General features: G+C 48.3%; 1 protein-coding gene across 1 annotated transcript in view; it reads left to right on the plus strand.

The window, feature by feature from the left end:
• The window catches only part of PTGFRN (prostaglandin F2 receptor inhibitor), a 68,504-nt gene that overhangs the window by 27,429 nt on the left and 23,094 nt on the right, over positions 1-17,981 (plus strand). Inside the window, exons 2-4 of the mRNA XM_019730614.3 lie at positions 1,201-1,569; positions 3,995-4,408; positions 9,785-10,165. Of these exons, the coding sequence (XP_019586173.3) occupies positions 1,201-1,569; positions 3,995-4,408; positions 9,785-10,165 (1,164 nt within the window). The remainder of the gene's footprint in view (positions 1-1,200; positions 1,570-3,994; positions 4,409-9,784; positions 10,166-17,981) is intronic.

Here is a 17,981-nt window from a genome sequence, read left to right on the forward strand (position 1 = left end):
GGGAGCTAGGCCTTCAACATGAGTTTTAGGAGGCAGGGGGACACAATTCAGCTCATAGGGAAAACACAACATTGAAAATAAGTAATAGAAGTCCCCATTTTATTGAGCTCGTATTACATGAGAGACTCTCAGCCAGGCGTTTTAGTTCATCAGCTCAGTGAGACCTTCTTACCCCATTTTATGGTTGAGGAAGCCAAAGGTGGGAGGTCCTCCCAATTTAAACCTACATCTCCTTGATTTCAGAGTCCATGCTTTTTCCTGTAGACCTTAGTGCTCTGCTTACTTATAGAACACCCAAGAGGAGCCATACAAGTCCATTTGGTCTGAATTGCAATGTTAAACACAGATAGTAAGCGTGCTACAGAATTGTGTTGCAGTTTCATTGCAATGAAGACATCTTAAAAGTCCCACAGGTGACGGTCCCTACGGGCCCTACAAGAGGCTTGTGTTCTGGGGGCAGGGATGCCAGTGAACGTTTGGCTTTGTCCACTGGCTTTGTCCCCAGCAAGTTGAGTTGCTACATTCCTAACAATACCCAAGCCAGCAACCCACCAGACGAGCTACTCTCTCCCTTTGCACATTCCCATCCTCGTTCTGAATTTAGATCAGGGTGAAGAGTAGAGAGAAAGAAATGAGCCAGAAAATAGAAAATTAATACTCGGTAGAGTCGTCATATTTTAAAATTAATTTATAGGCAATGTCAGATAATCGGAGTTAAATCATTTTATCAGCAGGCTGCTCCAAGATTTAACAATTGGCATCCATCAATGTAAATCAGGTCTCAGGCGCCCCAGGGAATGGTCTCCAGGGATGAGGGCTGATACCCGGCGGACAGAAGTGTAAATACTTGATTAGCTGTGTCCTTTTCTTTCTCACGAAACCTAACATACTTCTACATCACATTGAGTGGTAAGTTTACATAGTAACAGGAGAGAAGAAGCTATTCAGGTTTAGAGTCAGCCTACTTTTCATGCTTATCTTCCTCCCTGTCAATCCTAGGAAACTGTGGAGTGAGACGTACTCATTTCAGGGGTGTACCCCTCGCTCGTGGGTCCAGGGATGGGCTTTCCCTCCTTCTGTACACGCACAGGCAGGACACCATGTTCCCCAGCTGTTCAGCTGTCACGTTTCTGCCACGTGCCTGCAAACAGGAGCAGCTGGCGTGATCCAAGACCCACCTTTCATCTCTTGTCATTGCAGCTCTCTGTCGAGGGCGCGTGGTGAGAGTTCCCGCCGGCAGCCTGGCGCGGGTGGTGGGTACTGAGCTGGTCATCCCCTGCAACGTCAGCGACTATGACGGCCCCAGCGAGCAGAACTTTGACTGGAGCTTCTCGTCTTCGGGGACCAGCTTTGTGGAGCTCGCCAGCACCTGGGAGGTGGGCTTCCCGGCCCAGCTGTACCGGGAGCGCCTGCAGAGGGGTGACATCCTGTTGAGACGAACAGCCAACGACGCCGTGGAGCTCCACATAAAGAACGTCCAGCCCTCTGACCAAGGCCACTACAAATGTTCGACCCCCAGCACGGATGCCACGGTCCAGGGCAACTATGAGGATACAGTGCAGGTGAAAGGTACGTCCTCACGGGGGGTGGGGGGTGGCCATGCCAGGGCCAGACTTTCCTCTGCCCCTCGACGGTGGGTGACTTTGTTGAGCAACTTAACTCCTCTGGGGTTCTGCTCCATCCTCTGTCCAATGGAATAATCGTGTTTTACCTGCTCAAAGGCAGAAGATGGGCCAGATGGCCTCGGAGGGTCCTTTCTCGTCTCTCCACTATGGTTCTGAACTGTCCCCTGGCTGGTGAGCCGCAGGGTGTAGTGGTAGAGAGCCCAGCTCTCCGTAATATCTAGCCCTTGTCAGCTTCCACGGGCATGTTCCGTCAGCTTTCTCTGTAACAGCGCCTCGTTTAAAGGCGGTCAGGACGAAGTGAGTTAGCACACGTCAAGCCTCAGCGCAGTGCCCTGGGGGGCTGTATGCGTTATATGTAGAGACAGTGATGTGGTCACTGCTAGCTTATGAGGAGACACTGCAAGCTTTGGCCTGGCGATGCAAGTATCACACCTTATATATCTGCATTGTTTTTGGGTTTATTTCCATTTATTTTTCCATTTTCCAGGCCCAATTAGGTTTACTCACACATTCAATTCTCCGAATCCAATGAAGAAAATAGGGCAGGATATTTCCTTAATTTACACATGAGGAAATGGAAGAGCAGAAGTGAATTACTTGCCTAAAAATCACAGCTAATTAGTAAAGGAGCAAGAACAAAAATTTTAATTTGGGGATTGCAAAATAGAAACATTATCGTCTTTATTTTTATTACTTAATTATGCATTTATTTGTACCCTGACTTGTTCCAAAAAGAATTCATGTCAAGATAGGAGTGTATTTAAGGATGGGGAAAGTAGACAATGAGCATGATGATACAAAACTGATTTGTAGAACTCTGCCCTATCTCAGATACTGTCCCCTATTTGACTCATGAGGTGATAAAACAGCCATGTCCATCACATAGGTATTGAAACATCAAAGCGACCTCTTCCTTTACCTCTTATTCCTATAGAAAATCCCAGATGTTTTTTAGAAATAAGTCCCATAACACATTCTTGCCCTGCAGTTGAACGATGCATTGCTTTTACAGTCAGCACACACATGCTACGCTCTCATGAGATTAGATGCGCCCTTGTGTCCCCTTGAGGAGTTACAGGCAGCAGGAGAATTCCGCCCCATCCCAGTGTCTTTCCGTTTTATCTCCAGGCGTTAGAAACAGGAGCAAGGAGAGGCCCTTCCTTGGGTCAGGAAAGCAGGTGAAAGGCCCACGAAAGAGACTCGTTGGCTGCCCAGGTGGAGCCCTGGTGGCTGTCGTGCCTGGTCCAGGATCTGCCTGGCCTTGAACTTCGTGGGTCTTAAAGCTGTTTATCTGTGCCCTGAGGGATAAACTGGCTTTGGGGAATGAGTCATGTCGGCTGGAATCATAGACTGATGTATATACTAGAAGGTCACCGTATTCCTTTTGCAATAGAGCTGGGTCTTGTCTAAAGATGTAGCAGTTTTTCTGTTATCCAGAGGAGTCCCTTCTCAAAGACACCAGATTAGTTTCTGAGTGTGGAATGGGGGTAAAAACCAAAGAGCGTGAACAGTGGTTGGTGTTCGAGGAATCTCTTACCCAGCTCACAGACAAGCCTGGGAGACTCTCCTTGCCCCTTCGTAGAGGCTTCCTCTCTGGTTACCTCACTGTCGCTTTCCTTCCTCAATAGCACTCACCAGTACTTTGCTTTATCTCAGGTTCCCTTTTTTAGATTCTGTGGGGGAGCCCCGCCTTTTTCCAGATGGCCTTGATAGAGCAGAGAGCTGAGGCTTCCGCTTTCCCTGATGGGTTCTTAACCTGCAGACGCTCTCTGCCCACTCTAGTCATTCGTAGGCATTTCCCGGGCCGCAGGGCACAGGCAGGCATGCCTGGCTCTCCCCTCTGTGGATTGTATTGCTTTAACTCTTGGAAGATCCCTCAGGCTCCCCGTGTCCTAATAAAGGAGTATTTGACGGTAATAACCAGTTGTTTTATCCTGATTGCTAAGTGCCAGCACTGCCCAGGGCACGTCCCTGACTGGGAACGCTCAGTCAGCTCCCTGAAATACATCCATCCCGTTTTCACTGCTTGTCAGGGATGAGGAAACTGAGGCACAAAGGGGCAAAGTACGTTGCTTAAGGGTGGCAGAAGAATATCCCCAAGGCCCAGCTCCTCAAAGAGAGTACACACACACACACACACACACACACACCCCAGTTCTAGCAGGGCATCTTATTAGGGCCTCTTATTTTCAAGTCAGAAAGTCAATTGCGATCACAGATGAATCAAAATGGGGAAATGTAGGCGTTAGATCAGGAAAGGGGAGGACGAAGTTTTCCCTGCTCACAGCCTTGGTCAGCTCAGAAGGTGATGGGGGTTTGCCGGGGTGGGGGCTTGGGTGGCCCGTTGACAGTCTGTTTTCTGCCCGCAGTGCTGGCCGATTCCCTGCGCGTGGCCGCCAGCCCGCCGCCCTCCCCGGGCCTGAGCCTGCGCCAGGGCGAGCCCTTCGAGCTGCGCTGCGTGGCTTCCACTGCGTCCACGCTACACACGCACCTGGCGCTGCTGTGGGAGCTGCGGCACCGCGCCACCCGGCGGAGCGTCCTCGCCCTGACCCACGAGGGCCGGCTGCGCCCGGGCCCGGGCTACGAGCAGCGCTACCACAGCGGAGACCTGCGCCTGGACACCGTGGGGAGCGACGGGTACCGCCTCTCCGTGTCCCGGGCGCTGGCCGAGGACCAGGGCACCTACAGGTGCGTCGTCAGCGAGTGGATCGAAGAGCAGGGCAACTGGCAAGAAATTCAAGAAAAAGCCGTGGATGTGGCCACCGTGGTGATGCAGCCGACAGGTGAGCTTCTGGAAAGCGGGTATTTTAAACTGTATCTTATTTTCTGACCAATGGCAGAACTAAGCAGGAGCCCGCCCCATCTTTTTCGGACAAGATTTCTGCTTCTCATGTGAGGCCACGTGTTGAGTGGGGGAGGGGAGGGCATGTTCGTTTTGTGCTTTATGCGTGTAGTTTTGCTTTGCAGCGGTTTTTCATCTGCATTCAAACCCAGGGGAAGCTGCAGTGTCCATATGATATGAAGACAGTTTTTTGACTGAAGGATTAAATCCATTTAAGTGCCACAATGAGGTCCAGCCTGGTGTCCAGAGGGGCTTTGGGGTGGCACTGCCCCCACGTGGCTCCCTTGGCTTTCTCCTGAGTGGTGTTTCCAAAGCTCTGGATTTACCATTCCCCACAGCTGTTGGGGATGTGTGTCTGGCTCACCCCAAAATCTCCCCTCTAACATGGATTCTCTAGGCGTGCTTTTCAGGTTCCCTCAGATACGCCGTCCCCTTCTAGGTGAGGAGTTCTCTGGGGCTGGGCCTCTTCTCATTTCCTGTATGACACATAGGCCAGGAGCATCCAGCCCTGGGGTCTATAAGCAAGAAGTTCTTTGTCCTGTCATGTGTGAACCAGCCTTTTGAAAAATCAAAGGATCACCCAGGCAACCAGCTGTGTCCTGGGCTCTGGGGTCGGAGGTGCTGGAGGATTGTTCCCAGGCCTCATGGAGCATCCCGCTTTGGCAGAGACAAATGTCAAGATCCCATTTCAGGATGATGTTGCCGTGGCTGGATGAAGGTCCTTGGTTTTCTGGGAGTCTCACATCTTCTGATCTCAGAGTATTTTGCTGCCATAGCTGCTGCCTCCTGTTTTGTAAACTGAGACGCCCTTGTCTGGACTTACTTCCTGAGTATAAAAGTGAGTGTGAGGCCACTCTTTTGCTCAGATGGGAAGGAAAGCAGGAAGCAGTGTACACGGGGAGCATTTTTCCTCTGCAAGCTGCTGCACCACCACACAGGAGCTGGACTTGATAAAAGCAGGACTGAGGTGCAGTGACCGTGACTGTTGATGAAGGTGGGAGGTGCTCTTGCTGAAGAAAGGGGCTGCCCGGCACGGTCAGTCTTGGTTCCGCTGGCCTTGGAAGTCACTTTCCAGATGGACTTGGGTCACGTTCCTTTTGAGAAGTCACCTGCCTGGAGTCTGTCCTAAGAAACCTCAGCCATTCAGCTTGCACCAAACGATGGTTTTAATGGGTGGAAGGCTTAAGAGTTTCAGATTTGCCACAAGTTATCTCTTTATGCAGGAATGGCAGTCATGAAGGTGTTTTTCTGTTTTTGTTTTTTTTTTTTTACCTTAAACAAGCCACAGAACCCATAATACCTAGTTATAAGACGTCAGTACTCTGAATCTGTTAGGCAGGGAATAGCATTTGGCTCTCACCTGAGCCTGGGGGTTCATAACCTTTTTGTATCATGGGCTTCTTTGACAGTCTTTTGAAGCCCACAGACCTTTCTCAGAATTCACATGTTTCAATTCATAAAATACCTACATAGGATGACAGAAGAAAGCAATTATGTTGAAATCGTCATCAAAATGGTTTTAAGACAGATTTGTTATATATATAGCAATATTGTGCTTTATCAATGCATTAAATAATAAGACGTAGTGGCAAGCCTCACAAGTACTGGGGTTTCTAAGTAGTGACGAATGTGAAGGATAGTTAAGGTATTTGCAACAATTGTAACTCGATGTGAAGATATCTGTGGCTTCTCCTGGGGCAAAGTCCTAGGCACAGATAATACTATGCTGGTTTGTTGCTTCGTTTCATAATGAGAGGAGCTGCTGTAGTAGAAATTTGTAAAAACAAAGACACAATTCTTTTCTCATTCATGTGACCGACTCGCTAAATCCTATTCGTGGACCCCAGGTTAAGAACCCCCACCCTGGAGTGCTGGTGTTTTTCCTGCGAACACCTGCACTATGCATAGTTAGCTTCTTAAATATTGTTATTGCATAGTTATGGTAAACAGCACAAAGCTACTTACATGATAGGGCTGTGTTACCTGGGTGGCAGTATCTCCCCATATTAGGAGTGTTTAGGTTCATGCACATTTTAGTGTCTAGTTTATGGATTCAGTAAATATCCAGTAGGAGAAAGCCTGAACCACTGCAGGCTTTGTCTGAGGTCCCCTCTTGCGTTATGGGCCCTTAGAACTGGTTCTTTTTTTCCTTTAGCCCATTCCTTTCTGTTTCTCACAAGTGATTCCCCACCCCCACCCCACCCAATCCACAAGATGTGGGAACAATGGTTAGTGGTGTGACAAGATATTTAGCCACTTATAGAGACAAAAGTACAGTGTGAACTAGACAAGTATAGTTGAAGAGGTGTTTCTGCCGTTATTCCTAAACGTGAGACTGTATTCTCCATACGTACAGTCCACAGCCCCATACTGACCACTTCTTCACTCACCTGGCTCCCTCCTGAGCCTTCTTTTACCTCCAGTAGCTGGCGGCCGGCACAGAGGGCCTTCAGCAGCAGTATTCCAGGGTCTCTGGGCACAGGCGTTGTAGGTGGGAAGCTTCAAACCGCAGCGCAGGCTCGGGGCAACCGTTTCCATACTGACTCTCAAAAGATATCCTCCAATTACTTTTAAAAGAGTCAAGGAGGAGGAAGAATTTGTAGTGTGGGTGGAGGTAAGAAATTAGACTTCACATTCTTGTTTCTAATTACTGTGCCCACCTCATTTTCTGTCTTCGTCAAGGAGGGTCTTGAACTTGGCCTGAAACACTTGTTTGAAATGTTGTCAGGCTTTGGCATATTCACATGGAAGCTATTTTCTCCAGAGGACATGGGCTTAGGGGTTGGGTCTTTTCTGAACTGGGCACCAGCCTTTGTTGCTGAGCCTGCTCGGGACATCAGCTGACGCTGAGCCACTCTTGCTGGAAGACCAGGGCTGTGCCTCCATTTGAACCCCTGGGAGATATTGGCTGTGTGTCATCTAAGCAGCTGTTCCCAGAGCATTACCACGAGTTAAATGTTTTTCTACTCTGATTACAGATGTTCAACTTCTTTTTAAACCTCCCCCTACCACCCCCTCCCCCCGCATAAATAAAGCAAAATGTTTCCATGTAAAGAGCTGTGACAAGGGAATGCTGGAACCACATCTGCCTCGAGACGGTGGCACCAAATACTTCAGGGCTTCATCTAAATACAGTGTACTTTTAATCATCCACACTAATGAGAGAGCTCAGTGGTATGATACTCCACAAATCATTGTTTTGGTTTGAGAATGTATGCTTTCTGCTTAACTTGAAGGTGGTCTGTCCAACGGGATAAATAATGCTCTGACTACACTGCATTTTGAAAATTTGACTCATAAAGCGTATTGTCTGGTTTCACTTTCCTGGTCCTTCTGTTTAGGATTCCCCCCCCCCCTTTACCCAAAAGATGGTTTCACCCTCACCTCCTACACTCCAGCCTCCAACCTCTACCCTTAGTCCCCAACTAATAATATGTACCAGTCAGAACTGAACTATCCTTTCTCTGTAAAATCACCTAAATCTTAGTAGGTTGGTGGAACCGTAATTGCGGCTTTGGACTGTAAATTTTAAATCGTTATAACAAGGCTCAAACACATCTTTATTCATCAGAGTAGGAACCATTACAATCAACACATTTTTGCCCATGAGCAATAAGTTTGTTTATTCCTGTAATGTAAAAATCCATGCTTCGGGATTAGAGGCATTCTTGGAAAGCGTTTTCTGCCTCCTGCTGGTTGTGGACGTGTTTTCCCTGCAATAAGTTGTCAAGATGCTTGAAGAAGTGGAAGGCGTTTGGCGAGAGGTCAGGTGAAAATGGTGGATGAGGCACAACTTTGTAGCCCAGTTCGTTCCAACTTTTGAAGCACTGTTGTGCGACGAGCAGTCAGTCGGGCGTTGTCGTGGAGAAGAATTGGGCCCTTTCTGTTGCCCAAAGCTGCTGCCGGCGTTGCAGTTTTCAGTGCATCTCATCGATTTGCTGAGCATACTTCTCAGACGTAATGGTTTCACTGGGAATCAGAAAGCTCTAGTGGATGAGACCGGCAGCAGACCGCCAAACAGTGACCATGACCTTTTGTTGGTGCAAGTTTGGCTTTGGGAAGTGCTTTGCGGCTTCTTCTCAGTCCATCCCGAGCTGATCATCGCCGGTTGTTGTATACAATCCACTTTTCGTCGCACATCACAATTCGATCGAGAAAGGATTTGTTGTTGTGTAGAACAAGAAAAGACAACTCTTCAAAATGACCATTTTTTGGTTTGCGGTCGGCTCATGAGGCACCCACTTATCGAGCTTTTTCATCTTTCCAATTTGCTTCAAATGCCGAATGACCATAGAATGGTCGATGTGGAGTTCTTCAGCAAATTCTCGTGTCGTTGTAAGAGGCTCAGCTTCGATGATTGCTCTTGATTGGTTGTTGTCAACTTCCGATCACCGGCCACTGTGCTCCTCATCTTCAAGGCTCTCGTTTCCTTTGCAAAACTTCTTGAACCACCACTGCTCTGTACGTCCGTTAGCAGTTCCTGGGCCAAATGCGTTGTTGGTGTTGCGAGTTGTCTCTGCTGCTTTACGACCCATGTTGAACTCGAATAAGAAAATTGCTCGAATTTGCTTTTTGTCTGACATCATCTCCATAGTCTAAAATAAATATAAAATAAACCGCAAGTAATAAGTCATTAGCCAAAAAAAAAAAAAAAAGAAACCCGTAAAGCGAGAAATGTGCATTAACATGATATATGACATAACCACATTTATTTAAGAATGTCTTCCAGTATCAACTGGCAAATTTCAACAATGCAAAAACCACAATTATGTTTGCACCAACCTAATATCATGCACATAGAAAAAGTATAATTTTAGTTTACGAGGTTCAGCAGACTTCTTTTTAAACGATAGTGTATCAGTTAAGAGCAGAGTCCCTTGAGGCGGACAGCCTGGATTTGGGTCCCAGCTCTGCCACATACTAGCTGTGTGACCTTGGGCAAGTTACTTAAGTTCTCTGTGCTTCAATTTCCTTATCAGTAAAATGGAGGTAATAATAAATAGTACCTACCTCATAGGGTTGTTTTGAAAAGTAATGTTTATAGTATATAAATTAATACATGTTCAGAACAGTGCCTGGCATATAGTACGTGTATGTGTTTGCTGCTGTTACTGTTTTTATGAAATAACAAGAAATGTGGCATGTCACATTCATTTATTTGATAAATATTTCTCAAGCACTTGAAACTGTAACAGAGCCTTCTAACGTTAAGGCCGTACATAAGAACGTAAAAGGAGGTGATCTAAAGGGGAGGGGGTGTGTGGAAGGGGAAAACATAGTGCAAATTACCGAGACGTGTTTGTTTTTAATTTTCAAGTTCTGCGAGCAGCCGTGGGCAGGAATACATCTGTGGCTGAAGGAAAGGAGCTGGACCTGAGCTGCAACATCACGACAGACCGAGCGGATGACGTCCGGCCCGAGGTGACGTGGTACTTCAGCAGGACGCCTGACAACGCTCTGCCTGGCGCCCACGTGCTGGCACGGCTGGACCGTGATTCTCTGGTGCACAGCTCTCCTCATGTCGCTCTGAGTCACGTGGATGTGCGCTCCTACCATTTACTGGTTCGAGATGTCAACAGAGAAAACACTGGCTACTATTTCTGCCACGTGGCTCTCTGGGCACCGGGGCACAACAGGAGCTGGCACAAGGTGGCAGAGGCCACATCTGTCCCAGCCGGTGTGGATGTGACCTGGATAGGTGAGTGGTTTGCAGGACGACTCTTTGCCTCTCTGCCTGAATCCCTCCTCAGGGATATCAGGAGGTGTGTGGGCCCTGTGCGTGTCGCGTTATTTTGGTGTTCTTGGTATCAGGACAAGCATACTTTAGCCTGGATACATCCCAAGCTGGGGCAGGGTCAGGGGGGAAGCAAAACTGGCTGAAATAGAATCTGGCAGGCAAGGGAAATGTTTAGATACCATGGCTTCACACCCCCGTTTGAGAGGGTTGAGTTTCCTTTTGCTGTTGAGATGCTGAGTGGCTCTTGGAAATGGATCTTTGTGGAGGGGGAGTGCGGCCAGTCTTCTTTTCCTTTTCCTAGACTCCAAGGTGCTCTAAGGCCCAGTGCAGAAGGAGAATTCCTGCACTTAATGGAAGGCTTTTTTTTTTTTTTGCTGAATGCCCTAGAATCCTAAAATGATTTTATTTCCAGATCCCAGTTAAACGCAAGGGCCTTTCTGCTTCCCCAGCTCTCGGGGTGGGCTCTGACCCGGGTACGGTTCCCCCCCTGGGGAGAACAGGGGGGCTCCCAACTGTTGACCACCTTGCCACCCATTTATAACAATTGGTCACAGAGGTGAAGATCATTGTCACGTGCTCTCCTTTTTACCGTCGTCATCTTCCCCATCTCTGAGTGTCCTACATGCTTGCCCTGCAGGGCTGACGTGTCCTAACTTTTGTTACTGTCTTGTAATTAATTGCGAGTAAACTGAGGCAGGATGGGGCCCCGTGGAGTGCAGAGTGCCTCCCTTCCCCCCTCCATTATCGCAAAGATGGAGACCGGCCTCCCAGTCAGACTCGGCTCTGTTCTGAGCTCGAGCTCCCCGCTGTCCCGTGACTCTCCTGAGCCCTGCCGGAGGCGTTTGGCATGGCTCTGATTGTCAGGAGGTTCAACGTCTTCAAAGGCCAGGAAATCATTCCCTCCTTCGTCCGGGGCCGCACATCCTCCAGCCGTGACCCCCGACTCCCCCTTAGCTCTTCGTTGTTTCCACATCGAAATCTTCTCCTGGGTTGAGTGGATCTGTTCCTTCCTACTAAGCCTTTATTTGGCAAAGAGGGGGAGCTGGCAAGAAGGGACAGAGCCGGCAGGGACAAGAAGAGTAATAATAAGAGAGTTGCAGAAGGTACGTCCACTTCAGAGAGAGAGTAGGCAGGGCGTGCGTCACCCCTGGTCGCAGGCTGATTCTTTGATATCCGAAAAGTGAAAGGAGCAGGGTCTCTGTCTGGCAAGCTTTCATGCTTGCCGTCCGCACCCCACGCAAGAGACTCGCTATGAAGTACTGAACTGGAACAATGTTGGCCCAGCTAGGACTCTCCTTAGCAACCTTCAAAATAAAACAGATGTTGTCAGCACCAAAAGAAGATTTTTCATCTCTGGAGCTGAATTTGTCTCACGGCAATGATCCTCGATGCGTTGTGGGGTGCTGTCAAACCCCAGCGCTGACGTGTGGTACCCCATCCCCCTCCAACTTAGAATCGCAGCTCCAACCGTTTTTTTTTTTTTTTTTTTTTAGAAAGTACTGCCTGCACTCCAATTTGAGGGCCTCTTTGAAGTGTTGCTGCATTGATCCCGGCATACCCAGGGGGCATGCAGGGACTGACAGAAGGGGAAGGGAGCTCTGGGAGCAAACCGGGCCCTTGTAACTAAAAGGGATTTGCTGGTGTCTGTGTTCTCCAAAAGAGGGGAAGAAATAAAGAGACTAAATTGTGGGGAAAAGGTTCAGTTATTATGCTCAGGATCCGGTTGTTTGCTTTTCTGCCAAGTGCCAGCACCCTGGTCACGAAAGGGGTGGTGTCCTTTTCCCTGCCTGACGCTGAGGGTCGCAGACCCCACGCCTGCACAGCGCTTTGCACACACTGGGCCCTCAGTCCACGCTGGCTTGATGGATAGAGAACCCGGCACCAGACACACGGGTAGTGTTCAAGTATGTGCATAGGAAAACAAGAATTGCCAAAAAAGCAATGATGTTCAGCGCGGAGGGTATTCAGAGACCTTTGCACCCGCGGAAACCCACGAGGAGTGTCTGTGGTGTAAAACTGACTGCTTTTTTCTCCTTCCTTCCTGTAACTCGCCTCCTTCCTTGAGCCTGTGACGCCCACCTGACAGCTGCTTAGGCCCAAGTCGGGCGTGAGTACAGCAGCAGACCTTCTCCAGGAACTCCCGGTGGGATTCTCTGCCCAGAAACGGATGGGCCCAGCCTGACACGACATGATTCTCTCTAGCTACACAGCATATATGTGTATGTATGTGGGTTCCATACCACATGCAACGTGGCAGGTGGCCAACAAAGGCAGGAAGACAAACGACCTGCTGAGTACGTTGTTTATATAGGTCGTCTTACACTGTGTGACTATGGAATGGCGTCACAAGAGAGTTCCTGAGAAAGCTGGTTCCCTGTGCAGGTGTGACACAAAACTCCTGAGTTGTGCCACTTGGCAGACGAACAATTATAATCTTTTTTTTTTTTTTGAACACTTACTGTGTGCCAGGCACTGGGCTGAGGGCTTTTCATGCATTAAATAGTTAATCCCCACAGCAACCTGGTGAGTGAGGTACTGCCCCATATGCACCTGAAAACCTCCGGTTTTTATTTTGCTTATGATTTGAAGGTCGGGAATGAGGAAGGACTCAAGAAGGTTTGTGTGTGATCCACGTGGCAGCAGCTGGGACAGCCAGGACCGGGGGTTCCCTTCCGCATGGCTTTCCCAAGCACCTGTCACCATGCTTCTGGACCTCTCTTTCTGTCCTCACATGGTGGCATCTCATCCCCCAGGCCCTTTGCACGTGGCTGGGGCTTCTCACGGCCCAGTCTTCTCAGGGTAGTCCCACTCCTTGCATGGTGACCGGTTTCCAAGAGGCATGACGTAGAAGTACCCAGCCAGTGACAAGCTATCCCTGGGACTGGCACATTGTCACTTCCACTGTTTCCTATTGGTCAAAACCATCACAGAGCCTGCTGTAGTTGAAGGGGGTGGAGGAAAAGACCCCATCTCTTAATGGAAGAGGGGCAGAGTCAGGTCACAAAGGGGCATGTGGGGAATAGTTCTGGAGTCATCTTTGGGAAATACAATTTATCACTGTAGTTAATGCTTGTTTTATTTCAAAATAAACATTTAGGATGGCTTAGAGAGAATTATGGCCCTGGGTCAAGTTTGCTCCAAGTATTGTCATCTTAGATGGAGTCTGCCTCAAGTATTGTTATCTTATGTGGAAACATTTTTGGCTTTGGAAGTCCAAAGAGCAGGGCCGTTCTTGTCCTTTTTTGGTGGGGGCGGGAGGGGTTGGTACACGGAATAAACGAGGGATTGAAACTGATTGGAACCCTCTCATATTCCATTGTGTTAACCAGACAGATCAGGGCAGTGATGTGAATGGGCCTGGCAAGTCCAAGCGCAGCTGGGAGGCTCATGATGATTTCTTAGAGGGGAAGAAAAAGCCTCCTTTACGGAGGATCATGTCCTACTTTTGAAGGAGAAAAATAGATTCAGGTTCGCTTGCTAAATGGCTCACACAATTTAAAGCAGGAGACACAAAAATAAAATCAAGATCAAAAGAGGTGGAAAAAAATCAAACAATAGGTATCGCAAGGTAGGTGGGATGAATGAGTTACTTCATCTGAGCACTGAATCTGCCTCTGACGTTTTGAAGAGTTGAAGCAAAAAGAAATGTGATTATACAGTTCTCAGATGAAGGAAAACAAGCTCTTTCAGAGAGACAAACTTTTTCTTATTTTAAAGAAAACTAATTTATCATGTGCTTTTTTTTATTTAAGGGGCACTGGGTAACATAATGGACAGTGCTTTCAACTGTTCTTTTACAAAAGGCCCTAAGTGATCGTTGAAATGGATGTTTCTTATATCCACTCTCTGTAAAAGCTGAGGGCATAAATCTTGAGCGTGTGGAGGAGTTTCTGGAAGACACTGAGTTGCTATGGAGGACAAATGTCGCTTTGTGTTGAGCTGGTGTGGTCTATGGCTAAAACTATGGAGAATCTGGAGCGATGGGGAGTAAATCTGCACCTTAGGCCATCTCTCTCTCTCTGCTATCAGATGTCTTAAATGAGCCGTTGGCAAGAGGTGGGTCCTATTCAGTTCACGGCTGAGCTCTCTGCCCCGAAGTACCAGGCGGCTGTGGTGGTAATTGGCGAGGCTTCCACGGGCTTCAGATATGAGAGAGAGCAGGAGAAAGGAGGGAGCAGAGCCGAGCTCTGCTGTTCAGGCTTAAGAACCTGCTTGGCATTTTTCCTCACAGGAGGACCGTCGCCTCTTCCAGCCATGTGCCAGCGAGGAAGGTAATTCTTTTTCTTTAAAAGGGGCTGTTAATCTGCTAAGTGCTTGGTGGAGATTTCGGGGTTCTGTGCCATCTATAGGAGATACGATTTAGATCCGCAGACTTTTCTAGGCAGCTGTTATTAGCTGTCTGCCCAGGATTATGTCTGAAGGCAGAAGAAGAGCACAGGGGTAAGCGTGGAAAGCTGCTCCCCCACCTTCTAGGTGTGTGATCGTGGGCGTGTCACTTAAGGTTTTTCTACGCTTTGGTTTTCTTGGTTTCCTGCGATAATGCATCCAAATGTTTAGTACATGCGTGGGACTTACGTACTCACTATGTTTTCATGGTGCTGGTGATGAGTTACTGGTGTTTGAGGGGGGCGGTCAAGGTGTGACGTACCTCTCCCCACCAAGGTCTGACCCAGGGAAGACATAGGAGTCCGCCTTAAGGCACGGAGGGACCAAGAATGACCAGGAACGTGTGTTCTGGAAGCACTGCTCCCAAGGAGAAGGGGTTAACTGACCACACCCAGCCCCTTTCCTGTTCCTACCCTCAAATCTGGCAATTCATTCTTCTTTCTTTGGGAAGCTTTGCGTGAGGATGAGAGAAAAACCACATGAGTGTTACTTCATGTGGGGGGCATAGTTGTCCCATTCGATGATGTTATCTTTAGTGCTCTGGCATCGCTGGCGTTGAATAGAACATCACAATAATGGTTCTACAATAACTAATGGTTCTATGGAGGTGAGGTCAGGTGTCCCCCCCCTCACCCCCCCCAAAACACGAGCTACTTATTTATAGCTCTCGGGTTAAATGTTAGCGAATAAGTTCATTGTTCTATACAGATGTGCTCTTGGCAACTCTTTGACAATAGGTAACTCGTTGACAGTTAGTCACTGTGCTCAGCTGCCTCCACACAACTACTTGCCCAAGACAATTAAAACGCATCAGCAGAGACACAGGTATGCCTTGTTCCATTTCCTCTGACGCAGCATGCATGCACCCTGTTCAGCTAATTAGCCCTGCCAAGTTCAGTCAGCTTCAAAGGGGGTGTTAGGACACAGTCGTGTTGTACACAGTTCAGCATTAGTGCCTCAGTGGATGTCGTCACCCTCGTCTTCTGGGATGTGGCAGGCTTTGAGAAAGAGTTAATAAATTGGTGTGGGATGACGTGCATTTTGGTCCTACTGGGAGCCAGGCCACGGAGCCAAAGCCCTGCCTCGGTTTCTACTCATACACACGGGGCAAGACCTCACTTCGAACTTAACCCCTCTGGGCGTTGGTGTTTGTTTATATCCACTTAGGAAACGTACATGGAAAATAGTCTCTGTCTCATCAGGTTGTTAGATTAAACGAGAATGCAAGGGGAGTGTATGGCGTGGTACGTGGCTTCGATGAATGCCAGTTGTTATCCTTACCGTTGTCAAGTAGGGCTAATAATACTTTCCTGACAGAATTGTGCAGGTGAAAGGAGGTAATTGTGTGAAAACCTACAGTTGGGTCTCTGCACACAGTAGGCACAAACTGCCAGCTTTTACAGGTGAGCCAGTGATTCTGGTAGCTCTTCCTTGTTTTGAAACCAAGGAGTAACCAAGAAGTTACTCCTTGTAACCAGGGTGCATGCATGCTGCGTTAGAGGAAACGGAACAAGGCATACCTGTGTCTCTGCTGATGCGTTTTAATTGTCTTGGGCAAGTACTCCTTGTAACCAAGGAGTTCCATGACCCATGTTCAAAACCATAGTCTTTCATTTGAAATGGGATTTGCACCTTTGGAGGCCGTGGTGTGCCCACATATGAGCAGGTGCCATCCAGGGAGCCAGACTCAGACTCAGGAGCACATCTTTGCTTCTCCAAGTGTTAGCGACATCAGACATCGCGCATAGCCTGGCTTCAGTTCTGTGACGGGGCTTACACGGTGGGTGCAGGGGGTCGTTTGTTTTTAACTTTTTGGAATAGAACTTACAAAGAAATTTACACAGAAATAGAAAGACCCATCCGCTTCCACACTTATCAATAGTGTCATTTCTTCTCCCCCAGACACATAAGTACTTTTTTTTTTTTGTCCTTCTGGAAAAATTTAAAGCACATCCCAGACATCCTGTCATTTTACCATTAAATAGTTCGGTATGCATCTTTAGCTGTATGCATTTTAAAAACATAACCACCATTGCATTCTTAGCTGATTTCTTGAGGAAATCAAAGAGAATATAGTGGTAATCAGTAGTGGCGTGCTTATGCCCGAAATGAGCATTTTTATGCAAAATATTAAATTGAGTCCAGTACAGCACATGTGATATTACGTGCAGGGCACTGCATGCATAGCACATACAGATGAATAAGGTAGGTGGTCCTGACGGTGCAAAACCCAATAGAAGGCCCATAAGACACACTTACATAGAACCAAAGTTCAAGGCTATGTTCAGATAAAATCCTTGGAAAGCAGGGAGCCTGGCAGCTGATAGGGTCTCTGTGAACTTCTGTTGAATAAGCAGGAGAGTCTGTGACAGGCTAGGTGAGTTCAAAGGCAGCATTGGAGAGGCTCCACGGAAGGGGTGTGTGCATGATGGGCGCTGAGAACAGGCACCATCTCTGCAAACAATTTTTAAAATTGTAAAAAAGCAAGAAAGGAAAGTTTCCACCCAGGCATGAGAGAAAAATAAGAGCCCACCTGTACTCCCACCATTCTGCCATGGTGGTCGTACCGTCTCTAGGGGCAGAAGTCTAATTCGACCCGCAGGGCTGGTGGATAGTTCAGATGACCTTTGAACATCCTTGAAATTACTAGAACCTGCCCCTTGGAAGTTCCCAAGCCAAGAAGCCACTCATTTTTGTTTGCCTTGGCCTTAGGGTCCTCCTCTGTGGGGCCTAAGGTTTAGTTTCAACAGAGAATGAGGAGACCAGCTGGTCCATGAAGAGCTTTTCCTGTCCTGCCAAGCTGGGATTCCTATAACTAGACGCACACATGCTGCAGCTCCTTGCTGCTGTGCTTGCTCTGCGTCTGGATACATAGGATTTAACATTTCCATTGGGGCGTGGAGGATGGGGGGGAAGGGGACAGTCCCTTTGGTCACTTATTCAGCACCATGCTGAGCAGGTGTCCCGGGTGCTGAGGCAGAGGGAACGGCAGGAAGGAAGGCAGACAACGGAAGTGTAGGAGGCATTTAGGGAGTGTTGAGGTTGCATGGAGTCTAGAACATATGCGAGAAGGCAGTGGGCAGTGGGGCTAGACAAGTGGGCTGGACTTGCACGGGGGAGGGCTTCTGCACCAGGCTGGTGAGTGTGTTCTCACCTGAGGAGGTGAGAGCAACAGCCACGGGGGTTCACTGGACAGACGACCTGGTTGGTACGTGTGTCAGCCTGGAGGTCGGGTAGGAGGTTATTCTAATAGTCTCGGCTGGAGGCACAGAGAACCAGGATGAGAGGGGTTTTCACTGCTATTCACAAATATTTGTAGAGCGCCTACTGTGTGTGAGGCCTGGAACAGGGTAAGTGGAAAAGATGCTGAGGAGGTAGAATGTACGAGACC

Source organism: Rhinolophus sinicus, chromosome 7 (assembly GCF_057876585.1).
Source record: "Rhinolophus sinicus isolate RSI-liver-muscle chromosome 7, RSI-T2T, whole genome shotgun sequence".
In the NCBI taxonomy this organism is placed as follows: Eukaryota; Metazoa; Chordata; class Mammalia; order Chiroptera; family Rhinolophidae; genus Rhinolophus; species Rhinolophus sinicus.